Source organism: Enhydra lutris, unplaced genomic scaffold, assembly GCF_002288905.1.
Source record: "Enhydra lutris kenyoni isolate GAN:26980312 unplaced genomic scaffold, ASM228890v2 scaffoldscaffold57, whole genome shotgun sequence".
Lineage (NCBI taxonomy): Eukaryota > Metazoa > Chordata > Mammalia > Carnivora > Mustelidae > Enhydra > Enhydra lutris.
The window spans coordinates 8852867-8871849 of record NW_019154141.1 but is presented as its reverse complement, the minus strand read 5'-3'; the positions used below and the strand labels follow the sequence as shown (position 1 = coordinate 8871849).

Below are 18983 nucleotides of genomic sequence, written 5' to 3'. Positions count from 1 at the left end.
AAAAAATCAAAGATAAATTAAAAATGTATTTGTTTTTCAGACAAATGTGAAGTTATCTCCAAATTTGTTTAAACCTGGCAGAGTAACCAGTGTTCGATATGAGAGAAAATCATCCAGTAGATATTTGGGCGTCTTTTTGTGGAAATATCATCAACGAAATTTACTTGCTATTTTTTTACCTTCTTTTTGATTAATTCATTAGACTTGAAACTGAGACAATGGTTTCATTTCCCTTTTCTATGGCACTCCAAGTGAAGGGAATAGAAGAGTTTTGTTACCAACGGCATAAAGAACTCTACTGACCACTAATCTGGCAGGCAGTAGAGAGACAGTTCTAAGTGTCTGCAGTTCCTACAACCTAGAGCAAATGTGGCAAGAGAGCACATCCCAAAGGTGATCCAGCATCCTTTCTTTCATACCTAATTTTCTCTTGCTTCCAAAAAATGTTACTGAGAATGTTTATATGCAGTACACTGTGTTAGGCACTCCAGGAAATATAATAACTCAGAATTTCTGTCCTAATGTAAACAGAAATACACACACATTTTGTATACATACATACATACATACATTCACACCTAAAGGAATATATCAGGGGCACCTGGGTGCATAGTTGGTTGGGCATCAGACTCTTGGTTTTGGCTCAGGTCTGATCTCAAGGTCATGAGATTGAGCCCTGCGTCAGGCTCCACACTGAGCATGATGTCTGTTTGGTTTTCCCTCTCCCCCTGCACCTCCCCCAACCCCCTTCAAATAAATAAAATCTTCTTTAAAGGAAGAATACATACCATTAAGATGCTTTGAGCTAGAAGAACTAGAATACTCCTAATTCAAATGGAGTATAAATGTATTTTATAAATGTATAAAGTATACAGTAATGCATAAAGTATAAATGGGTTATTTCATATAACAAGTCCAAACTTCGGGGAGCTTCTGATGCCATATAGTCAGGGCCTAAGCTCTATTTTTCTGCAGTTCTCTTAGCTTAGCCCTTCTGTTAGCTTTGTCTTCAGACCAGGTGACCACATGATTACAAGAGCCATGGCAGTTCTGAGTATCATGGGCTGATGAGACAACATGAGGAGGCAGAAAAGAGAGTTTTCTTTTAAGAGATTAAGGGTCCATTATCAAGGAGATGGAGTGGATGCCATCTGGAAACCTGCAGTCACGCAGAGGAGAGGCGTGAAATAGCATGCTATATACCATACAAGAGAGATACACAATCTGTAATGCTTGTACCAAAAAGAAAATACTCCCTGTTCCTCGGCTGCAGGGAAGGTAGAGGGGATCAAAGAAAACTTCCCTTGGGGAAGAGGTGGTTAATTCATCTGGGGACATGTTGAGCTTGAGGTACTGTGAGCCCTCCAGGCGGAGAAATCCACCAAACCAAAGGATATCTATTGGTGGAAGTCTTGGAAGTCTAGATCAAGAAGAAGACTCAGGTGGTGTGAAGGCTCTCAGGATGGATGAGTTACTGGAGAGAGGACAGACGGGGACCAAAATGGAGATCCTAAGGAGCACTGACATTTAAAGTATGAGTAGAATAAGTGGAAAGTTCACAGAGACAGAAAATAAAAATGAGTCTTTTAATGCCATCTGTGTGTGGGATGGTGTAAGCCGACTAGAAATGACATTTTGTGATATTCACACATGTGATCTGGGTAAAGGATTGGTAAAAGTTAGAGACCTTTCAGTACCCATTATTTGCCCAGCAGCAGGTGCCCTTCTCTTAGAAACTGATTGAATGAGACAGAGTTTCGCTGGACGTATGGATGGACCTGAACAGTCCCCCACCCAGTGCAGAACGGGGCCATTAAAATTCTAAAATGAGTCTCTTTTTCTTTGCAGGAGTGGTCACACATTACTTGCTTTCTGGTTTTCCCGGCAAGAAGGAAAACTAAACCGACAGCAGACTATTGAACTGGGACATCACATCCTCAAAGCACACATTTTTAAGGTAATTAGAGAAGTTGAAGACTTTTTTTCTTTCAATCTCCAGCAGGCTTTTCCTTAACACTGTGGATGAAGCTACTCATTTCAATGCAGTCCCTGCTTTTTGTTGTAGAGTTGATTCCCCTCCTAAAATTTGTAGCCTGTTCCTCTCTAGGTCTTTGGAAAGAGAACCACATTTGTCGTCTCCCAGTTTAGCAGATTGCTAGGCTTTTCAGGAAATGTGCATGTATAATCATTTAGGTAAGAAGCGTACACACATACGTATGTGTATTCCATATATGACCTACCATCTCCTGAAGACAGTCATGCTCTAGCAAGTAGCCGCAGATGTTCACAATGTCTAAAAAGAATCACTGAGAGCAGTTACTCTTTCAATTTTCTTTTAATTTTTTTTAAATTTTTTTATTTTTTTATGTGACAGAGAGATCACAAGTAGGCAGAGAGGCAGGCAGAGAGAGAAGAGGAAGCAGGCTCCCGGCTGAGCAGAGAGCCCGATGCGGGGCTCGATCCCAGGACCCTGAGATCATGACCTGAGCCGAAGGCAGTGGCTTAACCCACTGAGCCACCCAGGCGCCCCTCTTTCAATTTTCTTATAATTGTGTTATGAAGATTTTAATATTCCTGGTACTATGATTTTCGAACTATTTATCTGGAACCAACATTAACCTCTCTTTGAGCTACTTCCCCCATTCTCCATTCCAATTGTAATCCCAGTTTTTCTCCCAGTAGTTTCAAAACTTCTAAGAACTCTGTGGCATCAGTGTCCCTCTCTCGGTACTCGCAAGGCTGGAGCGGACACACAATGCCAGAGGAGACGGCACGTAATTCATCTGTCTGCACCTGTACGGGCGTTCATTTGTTTATTCAGCACTTAATGTAGACATTGTCCTAGGGATACAGAAACAAAAAAAAAAGATAATGTCCCTAATCTCAAGGAATTTAAAGTCTAAGTAAGAGTTGTTGGATAAAGTACAAAAGTCGGGAAAGAAATTTGTTCTCGTGTCTTCCTAGCCCACAGTTTGCTATTGCATCTGCTCCCTCCAGTCCCTGCAATCGCAGCAGAGTGCTTTTCCTGCCTCAGGATGGAGAAATACAAGTATCTTAAATAGTTCTCTGTGTCGGACGCCCCCGGACGCCCCCTCCGAGAGATACTGCTAAAGATAAAACGGTTCTCTTCAGAGAGAAAGATGGCATTAAGGGCAACTCCAAGAGCCTAGCAAATTCTTCCCAGTATATAAGCGCACAGCCGGAGAGGCCTGTTCAGCAGACATACAGAAGAGGAACCCACAGTGACAAGTCCTTTATTTGAATCATAATTGCCTTATCTAACAAATCACTGTACCAAAAATGACTCTACCCGGTGACCTTACCTAGCGGGAGCAGAATGAGACTAAAATAACAGGCCAGGTGTCTCATTCCAACTTCAAGTGGACCAAAAAGTGTCTGCTACTTCTACAAACTCTGAGATCATTGTCCTTCAGTCAGCTAGGAAGTATTAAGTATTAAGTATTAAGTAACGGAAGTATTAAGCATTTACCGCTTCAAACACTTAAGCTTTTAGCCTCACCGTCTGCCTAGGATCAGATACAAAGAAGTTGATTCCTGTCTTTTCTATACCATAAAATAAACAAATACCACATTAACAGATAAATGATACGAAATTTCTTTGACCCAGGGTGATTATATCCAGTACGTGGAAACCTACATTCAAACCACACGCTCCTATGGTTGACACAGTTTTATCTTAAGTTGCCGCAGACAGCATGGTTGCCTGAGATAAGACTGGCTCCGTGTGTGATTCTGGCCGTAAATACTCGGGTGTGCAGCATATGGTGATGACATGACTGTGGGCTGAAAAATGTAGACTTGGACTATGACTTTCCTGATGCTGCACTTTTCAGTGTCCTTTAAATGCCCAGTGCTCCCTGTCGATTCACGTTAGCTTCTCCCAGACTGCTAGAATTTTCAGTCCCCATCAGTTGAGGGTCATGAAAAGGCAAAGACAGACTGGTTATAACCAGGACCATTTAGAACTCCCAATTAGCAGTGACATATAATCCAATTTCTATTTCTTTCCAATTAATTTTAAATTCCCTCCGTTTTATCTTTGTTCATGAAAAATTGCTTACAGTATCATTAACTGCCTTTAAAGTACATGGTTGTAGGCCTGATTCTGGATATTTGGCTGGCTAAGAAGCCCTTTTCATTCTTTTTGCTTTTAACAGCTTTATTGAGGTATAATTTATATACCATAAAAGTAACCCATTTTGAATGTACAGATCAGTGACTTTTCGTGTATCTACAGAGTTGTGTAACTATCACCACTATTTGTACATTTCCATCACCCTAAAAAACCTCGTGCCCACTTGAAGGTACTCCCCATACTTTCCTGGCAACCACCAGTCCGCTTTCTGTCTCTGTAGATTTGACTTTTCTACACATTGTGTATAAACAGAATCATACAGTATGTGACCTTCTGTGTCTGGCTTCTTTCACTTAGCATGTTTTCAGGGTTCATCTGTGTTACAGCATGTATCAGCACTTGATTCCTTTTTCTTTCCCTAAGATTTTTAAAACTTATTTATTTTAGAGGTAGAGAGAGAGCGCACAACTGCTCAGAGAGGAGGAGCAGAGGGAGAGGGACAAGCAGACTCCACGCTGAGCACAGAGCCCAGTGCAGGGCTCAGTCTCACGACCCTGAGATTGTGACCTGAGCTGAAATCAAGAGTTGGATACTTAGCCAACTGAGCCACCCAGGCACCCCACTTTATTCCTTTTTGTTGCCAAATAATATTCTGTTTTGTAGATGCACCATAGTTTGTTTATCCATTCACCAGTTGGACATTTGGGTTGTTTCTGCTTTTTAGCTATTATGACTAACGTTGCTATGAATATTAGCTTACAGATTTTTCCCTTTGATTTTTTTTAAATAAAATTATCCATTTTAAAGTGAACAACTCAGTGGCATTTAGTATGTTTACAGTGTTAGTGTTCAGGTTTTTATGTGAACATGTCTTCACTTCTCTTGGATATATACCAGGATGGAATTACTAGGTCATATAGTAACTCTGTGTATAACATTTTTGGGTATTGCGAATCTGTTTTCCAAAGGAGCTGCATCATTTTACATTCCCACAAGCAATGTATGAGGGTTCCAGTTTTTTTCAAGCCCTTGCCAACACTTGTTAGGTATTGTCTGTCTTATGGGAGCCATGTTAGTGTGATGTGGTAGCTCACTGTAGTGTTAATTTGCACTTCCCTAATGACCACCAGTGTTGAGCACTTAATAGTTCTGTTGTGATCCTCTAATTGCCATTTTGATTTTTTTTAATCTATGAAAAGAAAGCAGGCTGTTTGTGAATTGTGGCCAGCAATATTTCAATCTACCTTGTAATGCAAGGTGTTTTGTTGGATTGAGTCTGGCCACCAAAAGGGTTTCAGAGCGCTCTTGCAATTCACTGCCTAAATGCTGCCCACTGAAATGTTTCTTTGATTGGTCAGTTCTATAACATTTCTTAGCAGAAGAGAACTGTTGGCCAAGGGGGAAAGGTGCTATATGCAGGCCTCTGGTAGGAAGAAGAAAGATCCTTGGACATCAGTCAAAAGGCATGGGTTTCAGTACAGACTCTACAGCTTAAGCAGTCTGTTTTCTCATCCGTAAAATGGTAACAGTCTCTAACTCTCAGAATTGTTATCAGAATCATAGAAGATATACAAAAGAGGTACATTATAAGATGCAAAGTCCTGGACATATATCTAAGATTTTATGATCAAACTTCATAGTAATAATCTCTTGCCTGATAGTAAGAATTAATAATGAGCATAAATTCCAGATGGTGATATAACCTTGTCAGAGGTTACCTAGCATCCCCTACAGCAGTGATCAGCAAATACGGCTTTGTAGTCTGTATAAACTGTGTTGAAACCATTTAACTCTGCCATTGTAATTCAAAAACAGCTAAAGGTGATACAGAAATAAATGGACATGGTCATATTCCAGTAAAACATGATTTATAAAAGTTCATGAAAGGCTGGATTTAGCTCCAGGCTATAGTTTGCCAACCCCTTTTTTTTACCAGGATCTTTTCATTATAACCAAGCATGGCCACATGGTTAATCAGATAAGAATGGTAATGATTTATTTGGGATGCTTGGATAACTATAGGTTATATCACTATAGTCACTAATGACATATTTGTAAATAATTTGCCTTAAAGAACCTCACCTAGGGGCACCTGGGTGGCTCAGTGGGTTAAAGCCTCTGCCTTCGGCCTAGGTCATGATCTCAGGGTCCTGGCATCAAGCCCTTCATTGGGCTCTCTGCTCAGCAGGGAGCCTGTTTCTTCCTCTCTCTCTGCCTGCCTCTCTGCCTACTTGTGGTCTCTGTCTGTTAAATAAAAAAATAAAATCTTAAAAAAAAAAAAAGAAGAAGAAGAACCTCACCGGATGAGCCCCCTAGGTTATTTTTTGCCATGATCTTATGATACCTGACCCAGAGCTCAGATTCCTAAGATGAGATTGCTGTCATCTCTTTATGCTTTCCCTGTTTGTAGTCTAAACTACTGAGCAAGCTTTCTCCCAGCTGATAAACAGTGTTGTAAATTTAGACTCTAACGAATATTTAAGGAAGGGACCCCATTACCATCCATCTCTGACAGAGATCCCTTGTTGCCTGAGCAGTAGTTAGATACTAAAGAAGCACTTTTTCTAGTTATTTGAACTTAAAGCTCTTTTTAAGAATCCATCAGCTCAGAATCTAATTACAGGTTATTTTTGGCTATATCCTGCCTGATAATGGGATCCTGCCTATTCTGTTGAGATGAATTTAACTAAACTGAAGCTCTTTCCTCTTATACCACATAGAAGCAAAGAGTCAACCCCACCAAGCAGAAGAAATCAGCAGAGCAAGTCCATGGCGCAAATCAAGTTCATCCTCCAAATCCTAGAGTGTAGCTCTGAATTTCAGGCTTCTTTCCTGTGTGTTTACTTCAACCTCATTGGGACCCTCCGTGCTGCTTTGTAGTCCATTTACTGGACCGTTTCATTGAAATTCATTTGCCAAGGTCTATTCTTACTCAGTTCCTTTTCCCATTTCTTTTTCGTCTGGCTCTTAACCAAGTCAACTAACTGCACAAACAGCCTGACTTATGAGTCACTGAAGAAATCAAAGCCATTGAGTGTGACTTCCCTTAACGACTTTCCTCCTCTCACCAAAAAAATCAATCTACAATATCATCAGTTCTTACCTCAACTTTCTCTTGTCTCAGAGGAGGAAATATCCCTCTCTCCCCCTTTTTAAAAATTTTATTATATTTCACACATACCAGAAATCACAGATAACCAAATAATCAAATACTCTTTATCGGATTTAAGACATTAAAATTTTTCCATATTTGCTCCGAATCTTTTTCTTTATTTTGAAGAAATGAAAATATAATACTTAGAGTAGAAGCCCTCTGTAACTCAATTTCTCTCCCCTTTTCAGAGATGGTTTCTGCCCTAAAGTTCATATGTGTTCTTCTTATCCATATTTTGCATTTTTCCAACATAGAAATGTACTCATAAACAGTATATAGACTTACTTTGCTAATTTTTAAATTTGACATAAACAGAATCATATTCTTCGTGAAATTCTCTTTTTTCACCCAATTTTGTATATTCGAGATTTATCTGTGTGTCGAGATCAATGGCCAGTGGCTTTCGGTTTGGCTATACATTAGATTCTCCTGGAGAACTTTAATAAATTTTTTTTATTTATTTATTTGGCAGAGAGAGAGCACAAGCAGGCAGAGTAGCAGGGAGTGGGAGAGGGAGAAGCAGGCTCCCCGCTGAGCAAGGAGCCCGATGTGGGGCTTGATCTCAGGACTCTGGGATCATGACCTGAACTGAAAGCAGTTGCTTAACCAACTGAGCCACCCAGGCACCCCTCTCCCAGAGAACTTTAAGCACACGTGTGTGCGTGCATGCACACACACACACACACACACACACACACACCCCTCTGAGCCTTACTCCCAGAGATTATCAATCATTGCTCTGGAGTAGAACCCAGGTTTTGTCTGTCTGTTTGATCTTAATAGACTTTCTTTCTTAGAGCAGTTTTAGGTTTACATAAAATACAGAGAATTTCCATATACTCACTGTCCCACCAGTTTCCCCTATTATTAACTTCTTGCACTGGTGCAGTACACTGTTAAAATTGATGAACCTATATCAATACATCATTATTAACTGAAGTCCACGGTTTAAATTAGGTCTTAACTGTGTCGTATGCTTCTGTGGGTTTTGCCAAATGCCTAATATGTATCCACCATTACAGTATCTTACAGAAGAGTTTCACTGCCCTAAAAATCCCAAAGTTATTAAAAGTACTCCTAGCTAATTCTGCAGAATTGGCAAACACATTGCGGAGAAAAGTAGCTCTAAGCTGCTCTCCTGGGCTCCATCCTATCCTTACTTGGGCTAGTAATTCTTCTCCAACCTGTTATTCCTCCCATGTCTTTGATGAGGGTGATTTTTAAATCTTGTACCATTTTTCCTAGCTATCCTTAGCAGGATCAAGTTTAGATCCACCATTACCAGAAGTAGAAGTATTCCCCTTGAGGAAAAATTATGACTTGGTATTCTGGGAACATTCAGCTTTTCTCTAACCATCTTAGGCTTTCTCATTTAAAATTCCTTTGGTATCTTAAATGACCAAAACTGCCCTCAGTATCACACAGAAAAGAGAAGCAATTTACATTCAGGAAAACTAAACCCAAATTTATAGGCCCTGAGCAAAGGAGTGAGTTGCTGTATCTTTCCAAGAAGCCAAATACAACATTTTCTGAGCTCCCTCTGATGCTGGAGACCTTGAGTAAAAGTGGAATTGCTGTGTGACTTTAATAAGCACTGGTTCAGCATTACTTCTCTGTAGGATAATCTTCATAATATTCTAATGGATTAAATGAACATATCTAAGGAATTTTATCTAAGTCAGTGTTTAAGAGAAAGTTGACTATTATAGATCATAGTCATAGTTTTGCTTTAAATATCATAGTTAGAAAAGAAATAATGCTTAGCTGAAATCATAAAAGTAAAGCCATAGATCAGATTGTCTAGGATAAAAAAGGACAGTTTTAAAGAAGACACTCAAGGGTGGAGAATGGGTCAGAATTAAATGGAGAATTTAATTATGGAGAAGCCAGCAATCAGCTACTTTATTTTAGTTGCTACTTTTCCAGCTAAGAATTCAGAATTGAAGTCCTGGCCCAGGTTTAACTTGGTCTAATGGAAGGAACATGAACTTTAGAGTTAAAAGGACTTGGCTTCTAACTCCAGCTCCACTTTTTAATGGCTATAGGACTTTGGGCAAATTACTTAGTCCTCTCTGGGTTGTTTCCTCCTAATAAAAATAGTAATAAATTCAACTTCATAGGACTGTCATGGAGATTAAAGGAGCTAAGGTATGAAAAGGCCCTACCATAGAACCTGACACATAAATACTGAATAAATGTTGGATTCCCTTCCTTTTTTCCCCTTCAACCACAATTTATAGAGCTTGTCTTCCAATACTAAAAGCTCCCTCTATTGGACATAAATATTAATTTCTAATGATTTTTCTGTATAATTGGTTAATATAGTTTACAGTTCCTCAAAAGATCTTGGTGAGGCTCACACATAGTCTAGATTAGGAGACTGAGGCCCAACGAGGGAGTCAGAGCTAGGTTTCCTGGTTTTCCAGGATCTACAGTGGAGGTAAGCTCTAGACCCTAACTTACCTGTAAGTAAATTATGATACATCCATTTAATGGACTATGTCTCTCTTGAAATAGAATGAGGCAAAAACGTGTACATGTATGGAATATGTGCACAATATTTTGTTTAAAAATTAATAGAGGGGCACCTGGGTGGCTCAGTCAGTTAAGCAGCTGCCCTCAGCTCAGGTCATGATCCTAGGTTCCTGGGATGGAGCCCCACATCAGGTTCCCTGCTCAGGGGGAAGCCTGCTTCTCCCTCTCCCTCTGCCTGCTGCTCTGTGTACCTGTGTTCTCTCTCTATCAAATAAATAAATAAAAATCTTCATAAAAAATTAATAGGAAAAAAATCTCTTTTTTTTTCCCTCTACATTTTTAAAGTGTTTTAAAATTGGTTGTAGTATATGGCTCTTTTCTGGATCACAATTTAGAAAAAAATTATTTTTTTTCTGAAACAGTCAAGGAAATTTGGACACTGGATATCTCATATTATGGAATCCTTATTGATTTTAGGTATCATAATGATGTTGGGCTTTTAGAGGCATTTACTGAAATATTTGGATATTGACTGATAAGAGGTCTGGGATTTGCTTCCAGATAATTCAGTCATGGGGAAAGGGGGCGGGGGGGCAGGATCAGGAGTATAAATAAAACAAAGTTGGCCATAAATTGCTGTTTTGGACATAAGTAGGTATTCTAGGCAAGAACAACCTGCTTTTCAAGAACAAAGCAGGTAGGAGTAGCTTAAGTATTTTAAGACATACCTCCCCAGATTCACTTTAGGTGCCAAACTTCATTGTTAGTATCTTCCTTCCCTCAGGATTTCCCACTTGAACTCCCTTCACCCAGATATAGGCAGAATAGTAAAATGACTGCCAGAGAATATCTGACTATCCAGAAATTGTGAAAAGTATTCTGACTTTCTTCTGGAGAAGCCACAGTGAAAGGAGCAAACATTAGTACATGCAGTGGGACCTATGCTGGTCATACTAGAGAAAATTTGTTGCTCATGATGATCCAACCTATGTTGTTGTTTTCCAAAGATAAACAGATAGGATCACTCTAGGGTGCATTAGGCAAGGTGAGGAGTGCTAACTGCTGTAACAAACCTGTAAGATCTCAGGGACTTGACAAAGGTTCATTTCTCTCTCCTCTTACAGTCCAGGGCAGATCAACAGGCAGGCTTCCTCCATAGAGTAATTCTGAAATAGTCTAGGGCCTTGGAATCCTCCATTGGATCTTCCAGCCTGCAGTCCAGAGGAGCAGTAGAAAGTGCGGGGGCGGGGGGGGGGGGGCGGCAAGCCTGGACACAAGATACTGTTTCTGCCCATACTTAACTAACTAGAAGTCAGTCACATGGGCCATCAAACTGTAAAGGAGGCTGGGAAACATCATTTTCCCAAACGTCCAGGAAGAAAATGAGATGGAGATCGGTGACCACATTGCATTATCTTTGCCACAGTGTGTATTTTAGTAACTTGAATTTGAGAGATTGATTCAAGAAAGTTAATAGAAAAGGTATGGGGAAGGAATTACATCCAGACATAGCAGAAAAAGAAGGGTATTAAGTAGATTTGTTGCTTCTAATATAGAAGCAGTTTAAATCAGCTTGTTCCTACAGGACTAGTCTTTGTCCCATGAGTGGACTGGCTTTGCTGGGCATGGACGTAGTTAGGGCAAGACTCTATTCTCATTTCTTAGTACAACAAACCTAGAAGCCACTACTTACTCATGGTACTCTTCAGCTGGGCTACTAATTTAACTGTCTCTATTTCTTTTTCAGGGTTTGAGTAAAAAAGTTGGTGTGTCCTCTTCCATCCTCCAAGGCCTCTGGATCTCCTACAGCACAGAAGGTCTTTCCATGGCATTGGCATCTTTACGAAATCTCTACACTCCAAATATAAAGGTAGATGCTTGTAGACTACAGACAGATTAAAGAATTAGCTGTGCAAAAATAAAGTTAAGACATTTAAATGGCAGTTTAACTGATCTTTGACTTAACCTTAGACTGTCTCCCGTAATCAGACTTTTATTGATAATCTAATCTATTTTAAATGGTTGCATTTTATTCTGTGAATTGAAGACCAGACCTGTTGAGCTACTACCTTCTATAAGCTGGCTCTGATTTATAGGGTCAGATCCTCCTGCCTCTAGCAGGAGGATAAATTAATCTCAGGTAGGCTTTGTTTCAGTAGGAGCTTTTCCGGCCAGCAGTTCACCTAGTAGAGGCTGTGTTCAGCCCTACGGTGTGGGTGGCAGTCGGCTCTCATGACTGAGCAGTTCATGGAAAGGAGACATGTCACATCCCGTTCTAAAGGCAAGGTATCAAAAAAGGAGCAAGTGGAGACTGATAAAGCAGTTACTAAATGCTCCTGGGGTGCTGTTGTGGGGTCCCAGAAGACTTCATTAAAGATGACTGAAAGGGGGCACCTGGGTGGCTCAGTGTGATAAGCGTCTGCCTTCAGCTCAGGTCATGATCCCAGGATCCTGGGAGAGAGCCCCGCATAGGGCTCTCTGCTCGGCGGGAAGCCTGCTTCCCCCTCTCTCTCTGCCTGCCTCTCTGCCTACTTGTGATCTTTCTCTCTGTCAAATAAATAAATAAAATCTTTAAAGATGACTGAAAGGATGCAACTGAAATTTGCCTGAGTGTGATTTCTGTTTACTTATTTCCAGGTCAGCCGACTGCTGATTCTGGGAGGTGCCAACATTAATTACCGGACAGAGGTTTTAAATAATGCTCCAATTCTGTGTGTCCAGTCTCATCTTGGTTACACAGAAATGGTGGCCCTGCTGTTGGAGTTTGGGGCCAACGTGGATGCCTCATCTGAGAGCGGCCTGACCCCTCTGGGCTACGCCGCCGCGGCCGGCTACCTGAGCATCGTGGTGCTGCTGTGCAAGAAGCGAGCCAAGGTAACGGCTGCCCCGCCTGCTGCCCTTCCCCCGTCTCTGCCGCCCTGTGCAGTCTCCCTCAGGGGAGTCCAGGCAGAGCATACCGCCCAGCAGGGTGCAGAGCACAGGGAGCCCTGGCCCATTGTTGGCCCACTTGCCGCTGCCCCTTCTGCAGCGCATCAGGATACAGTTCTAGAACCCCTAGGGGGCGAAACTGCCTTTATCAGCAGCCACAAAAAGTCCCCACCTAACAACCAGGGACTTTTCTGCTGAGCACAGAGGGAGGAAGGAGAAGGGAAGGAGCAAAGAGACTGCATTGGGAAGGGGGAACTGAACCATGCCCACAGCCTTTCATGTGTAGAGAAGTTCGCCGTGGAGGTAAGAACAGAGGCCAGACTCCCTCAGCCTAGCCTTGAAGACCAGCGTCTTCAAGGTATGAGGAGAACATGACTCTGTGTTGATCCTCAAACCGACCAGAGGCACTCAGCAGTGTTTCTGCTAGTGCACTTTAATTCTCTGAAGACCTTTCTGAAAACGTGTTTGCTTTATAGTATCTCAAGAGCTGTTGATACAAAAAAAAAAAAAAAAAAAAACACTCAATTTCAAAATTTTGGTGAAAGGAAAAATGCTGATCTCAACAGTGTAAGCCTTTGGGGAAAATTGTAGCCTTGTGGCATTTTGTTTCAGTCTTGAAAACAAACTGAGGATTTCGGTGGTTTTGCACGAAATATAAGTAATATGTGTGACCTCATTCTGAGGTGTCCAGTGTTCTTAGCAAGGAAGAAAGGAGGACTCTTGAGACTTTTGAGACCTGGGACCTGAGACTCTCGGTGAAATCCCTGAGTCTTGAGTGTCTTCTGTGACACAGACCTATACTGTCCACCCGTAATGTCCTATTCATCTGAATGAACATCTCTTTAAAAAGAACAACTGGGCCTTATTACTACTGCTGTCGTTTCATATTCTCGTCTCACTGAGCCTTTCCTACTGCCCAGTTACCAGTCTAACCATCTGTCATTTTCCTCAGAGCAGATATGGAAATCATTTGCATTCATCTCCACACCCTTTCACACCTCTTGGCCTCCTGCATTACCAAGATTGAGTTCATCTCCATGTGCCTCTGTCTCAAAACTCTGTTAATCCTTACTGACACTCACTTCACATCTGCCTCAGAGAAGGAAGTGTTTACCTTCCTTTCCAAAGCACTTGCCTCCACCTGTATTTTTTAATCTCTGTATGTTGCTCTTCTCTTAAAATTCTTTTCACTCTTTTTCTAAATTCGCAACAAACTGGGTTGCCTGGATGGCTTAGTTGGTTGAGCGTCTGCCTGCAGCTTGGGTCATGATCCCCTGGGGTCCTGGGATGGAGTCCCGCGTCAGCCTCCCTGCTCAGCGGGAAACCTGCTTCTCCCTCTGCCTGCCGCTCCCCCTGCTTGTGCTCATGCTCTCTCGCTTTCTGTCTCTCTGACAAATAAATAAATAAGTAAATCTTTAAAAATAAAAATAAAAAATAAATTCTCAACAAACCTATGAATGTCTCCTATACCCAAAAAAAACAGCTTCCCTCTCTGCTGCTAACCAGAAGCTACCATCCCATCTCTTCCCTTGTGTGTCCACCAGTCCTAGCCCAAGAAGCATCTCTACGTGCCACCTCTGCTTCCTTACTGCCCCTTAACCACTTTTAGTCTGGCTTCCATGAGAGAAAGAGGAGTTAAATCATTAAAATTATAAACTTTGGTATCAAACACAACTTGGTCAAAGCCTCCATTTACACTTCTTTCTCCAAGGGCGTGGACAAGTCATTTAACCTCTCAGTCTCACTCTTTTCATCCATAAAAAGGATTAATGGGGGTCACCATGGGAAAAGTGAGAAAGTCTTTTAAAAAAGAGATAAAGTCTTGGGGCACGTGGGTGGCTTAGTTAAACCTCCGACTCTTGATTTTGGCTCAGGTCATGATCTCAGAGTCGTGAGATTGAGTCCTGTGTTGCCTCAGTGAGGAGTCTGCTTCCTCCTTCTCCCTTTCCCTCTCCTTTTGCCCCTCCCCCTGCTCTCTCTTGCTCCTTCTCTCAAATAAATAAATCTTTAAAAAAAAAAAAGAGTGAGAGAGATGACGTCTCTTTTCATCTCTTGCAGGGCCTAATACATAATATTCTTTAAGAAAAATGGGGGGTGGGCACGCCCAGCTGTCTCAGTCGGTAGAGCATGTGACGCCTGATCTCAGGGTTATAAGTTCAAGCCCCATGTTCAGTGTGGAGATCACTTAAAAATAAAATCTTTAGGAGCACCTGGGTGGCTCAGTTGTTGGGCACCTGAGTGGCTCAGTCATTAAGCATCTGCCTTCAGCTTAGGTCATGATCCCAGGGTCCTGGAATCGAGCCCCGTATCGGGCTCCCTGCTCGGCAAAAAGCCTGCTTCTCCCACTCCCCCTGCTTCTGTCCCCTCTCTCACTGTATCTCTCTCTGTCAAATAAATAAATAAAATCTTTTAAAAATGATAATAAATAAAATTAAATGTTCAAAAAAAGAAAGAAAGAAAACCCCTAACCTCTTGGCATTCAACTGAAGCTACTTTCTCAAAAGCCACAAACAACTGCCAACCACCAAATAAAGTAACTTTTTCTCCTTTCTCACCCCTCCAAACCTCTCCATGGTGTTGGCAGTATTGACACAGCACTTCCTAGAGCTTGCAGTGTGGTCCTGGTTCTCTCCCTGCCTGTCTGGTTGCTTTTTTCTCTTCCCTCTCCTAATATCACCGTTCCCTGAGATTTTGTCCTCTGGTCTTCTCCATCCTCACACTCTCTCCCATGGCATCAGCACCAAAATACCGAAGAATATTAACTAGTTATTTGTAGGATGTTCTCCAGTTTTACTTTGAGATTTTCTCACTGTTAGATTGAGTTTATATATTCTCAGCAAGACTCCCACAGAAGTGCTGCTGGGCCCCTTCCTCCTGCAGCACGTGGGAGGGGTGGGTGAAGTTGCGAAGCCTGTTGCCGGGGGATGCTGACCTCCGTCACCTGCGTCACACTGTGTCTGCCAAGTTTGTCAGGTCTCAAGTTACTGTTTTTCCCTTTGTAATTAAGAAGTATCTTTGAGGGAGATGCTTTGAGGCTAGGCCAATGTCTTGTTTCTCATGCTTTTGTTCACTGCTTTTAGGATCCATTGGAGATTCTTGCTGCAATGATGATTGCTATGCTGTTTTTGCACTTTTCTGTTCCCCTCATTGCTTCAACATTTATTAATTAGAATTCTAATGTAAGGAAGAGCAGTCCCTTCTCCCCTACATATGTATTTGTTTATTCGTTTATAGCATTATGGATTCCTGTATTTACTTTATAGTAGGACCTATAACCCATTGCCATTATTATTTGTTGCTCAAATTGCCCAAGATTTGGCCTTTAGGAACTCCTTCACGTTGGCTCCTGTGTCCTCCCAGTCTCCGCTAAGTATTTTATGAGCTTTTCAGGACTTTCTGGCACTACCAGATTTTCCACACTCATCATTTACTATTAGTGCCCCAGCCCAGGAATTAGTCATTTCCAAGGAGCCAAAGCACCTTTTATTCATCCCCTTAGTTTTTGAAAATGTAGTATGAGCATGAAAATTCTCAATGACTCTCCATTACCCCTGATTAAAATTCAGACCACTTAGCCTGGCATTCAGACCCTCTCAACTTTGTGATTTAAACTTTCCCTCCATGTACCTTACCTTTACAAAAACTAGAATTAATCGTTTCCTATCTCAGCCAAGTGAGATAGATCTTTTCTTAGTCCGTTTGGGCTGCTATAACAAAATACCATAGACAGTGTGGCCAGTAGACAGCACTTACTTCCTGCAGTTGTGAGGCTACGTCTCAAGAGTATGGTGCCAGAAGATTGGGCATCTGGTGAGAGCCTCCTGGTGCACAGTCACACCTTCTTGCTATGTTCTCCCGTGGTGGAGGAGGGAAAGCAAGCTCTCCGGGGCATGATAGTAGGATACTCACCACTTCCCAAATGTCCTATCTCCTTGGAATATCATTACATTGGGGATGAGAATTCCAACAAAAAATTTCAGTGGAACAAAAACATTTAGACTCCAGCACCTTTCCTTCAGAATCTGTCCCCGATTCTAGTTAGTAATTCCCTCCAGTTTCATTGCACTTTTACTTTCCTTACAACATTCTTTATCCTTTGTTGGATAGATTTCTGTTGTATTGGTCACATCTCCCCTACCTTATTTGAAGTCCTTGAGAACAGAATCTATATTTTACTACCCTTTTCACCTTTTCATCCTATGTGGTACCTTGCACAAAGTAGGCATTCAGTAAACATTCGTTAAATAGATTGCTGGGTGGAAATAAAGCTGGGGTGAACCAGATGCAGCTCTTATGTTTCCAGTGCTCTAACTACCCCGGGAAGTCTACCCACCAGAAAAGGCCACTCTTCTGTTGAAACTTGTGGCTGCCTTAACCAGCCTCTTCTTTCAACCTGAACGAGCAACCAACACTGCAACCATAAAAGCCACTACTGGAACATAGTCTAGCATTAGACTCCAAGGATCTCTAGCCATTTTGGCCAGATCTGAGATTCTTCCCTCCCAATGGAGGAAAAAAGTAGCCTCCGCCAAAGCGTGGTGGTCAAAAGTATGATTCATGATATGAGGTATTTTGCTTCTTTGGAAGACCAAAAAATTTGAGCTTCAAAATGTTTTTCTTCTCTTTCATGGTTTCAAAGACAGGTTTTTGGGTTTTTTTTGTTTTTGGTGGGTTTTTTTGGTGCCAGCAGAGCTGTGAGTCTTTCATGATAGATCTTGGTCTGAAAAGAACTATTCGAGGACAAAGGAGAATGTACCTCAGGAAAACAAAGCTGGAGCTGGCAGTTTTGTTTTTTTGGTTCCTTTTTCTGTGAAAACAAAAGCCTGACCTTATGAAAAGAGGTTCTCCCCTAAGGGACATCTATCAGAGTTTTAGTTTAGCAGTGATCTAGCCTGAGTAGGAGAGAACTTTCTAGATTTTCTCAGAGATGGATTCAGGGTTTGGGAAGGGATGAGTCTTGCTAGTCTAGTCATGTGCAGTGGACCAATGTAACTGGATTAGGAGTGTGGCCACAAATCTTTGTTCACATCCATTTCTCTGTTTTTCCCCTCAGGTGGATCATTTGGACAAGAATGGACAGTGTGCTTTGGTCCATGCTGCACTCCGAGGTCACCTGGAGGTTGTCAAGTTTTTAATTCAGTGTGACTGGACAATGGCCGGCCAGCAGCAAGGAGTATTTAAGAAGAGCCATGCCATCCAGCAGGCCCTCATTGCCGCAGCCAGCATGGGGTACACGGAGGTAAGAAAGCAGGTGGTAAGGGTTATTAGGGTTTTTAGGTTTTTTTCAGGCTATGTATTAAAGGACCTAGGAAATGGGGCAAGGGGTTGCATTATTACAAAATTACCTATCTAATTAATGTGAATTAGCATTTTGGTCACTGGTTTTGAGGAATCGAGACTGAATTCCATGAAACACTTTAATTCTCAAATACCAACATATCTAAAATTATGACACAACACGAGACTGGAAAAGCACTTTGGAAATCATCGAGTCCAATTCCTTCCCCATTTTGCCACCCTTATTTAACAGGCAGTGACACTAGGCTCCTAGGGATTGTTTATTGACCTGTACTCACATGAGTAGATGGTATGGAATGGGAAGAGTACAATATTTGAAATCTCAGAAGGACCAGGTTTGAGTTCCAGTTTGCTAGTCATTTGCTGTGGACCTTGGGTGGTTTACCTAATCTCTTAGAACTTTTGTTTCCCATCAGTAAAATTAGTCTAATATATTCTTTTTTACTCAGCTGGTATGAAAGGTGGTTTGTAAGCTGTGAAACACTGTACAAATGGTATTTTTGCCAATTTTTTTACTAATCATAGTAATAATACAGTAACAAATGTATGGAATTGATAACTGCTAGGAAATGTTGAACATCCAGTTCTGGGAGGGTTGTGTAGTGTAACAGAAGTATGTGTGTGCGTGCATACATACTTAAAATTGGTATAAATTTTACTGATACGGGGGCACCTAGATGTCTCAGTCGGTTATGCACCTGTCCTTGGCTTGGGTCGTGATCCTGGGGTCCTGGGATCAACCCGCATGTTGGGCTTCCTGCTCAGCAGGGAGTCTGCTTCTCCCTCTCCCTCAGCCACTCCCCTGCTTGTGCTCTATCTCAAATAAATAAATAAAATCTTCTTAAAAAAACTTTACTTATAATGAAGAACATGTAGCATACAGTTTACAAATATAAAATATACATTGTAGAATGCTTAATTTTTGTGAAATTCACATCTGAAGCCAACCTGTGGTTACAATCAGCAATCATTTATAGATAATCTCTTTTGCTCTTTTCCCAATAATTTTCTTGTCATTAAATCTGCTATGTG

The 18983-nt window shown here is 41.4% G+C and overlaps 1 protein-coding gene across 2 annotated transcripts in view; it reads left to right on the top strand.

Moving 5' to 3' along the window:
* Window positions 1-18983, top strand: part of LOC111158180 (tetratricopeptide repeat, ankyrin repeat and coiled-coil containing 2) — a 364770-nt gene that overhangs the window by 320211 nt on the left and 25576 nt on the right. For both annotated transcript variants that reach the window (XM_022520087.1, XM_022520086.1), the window contains exons 14-17: window positions 1849-1957; window positions 11473-11595; window positions 12363-12599; window positions 17707-17892. In XM_022520087.1, the coding sequence (XP_022375795.1) occupies window positions 1849-1957; window positions 11473-11595; window positions 12363-12599; window positions 17707-17892 (655 nt within the window). The remainder of the gene's footprint in view (window positions 1-1848; window positions 1958-11472; window positions 11596-12362; window positions 12600-17706; window positions 17893-18983) is intronic.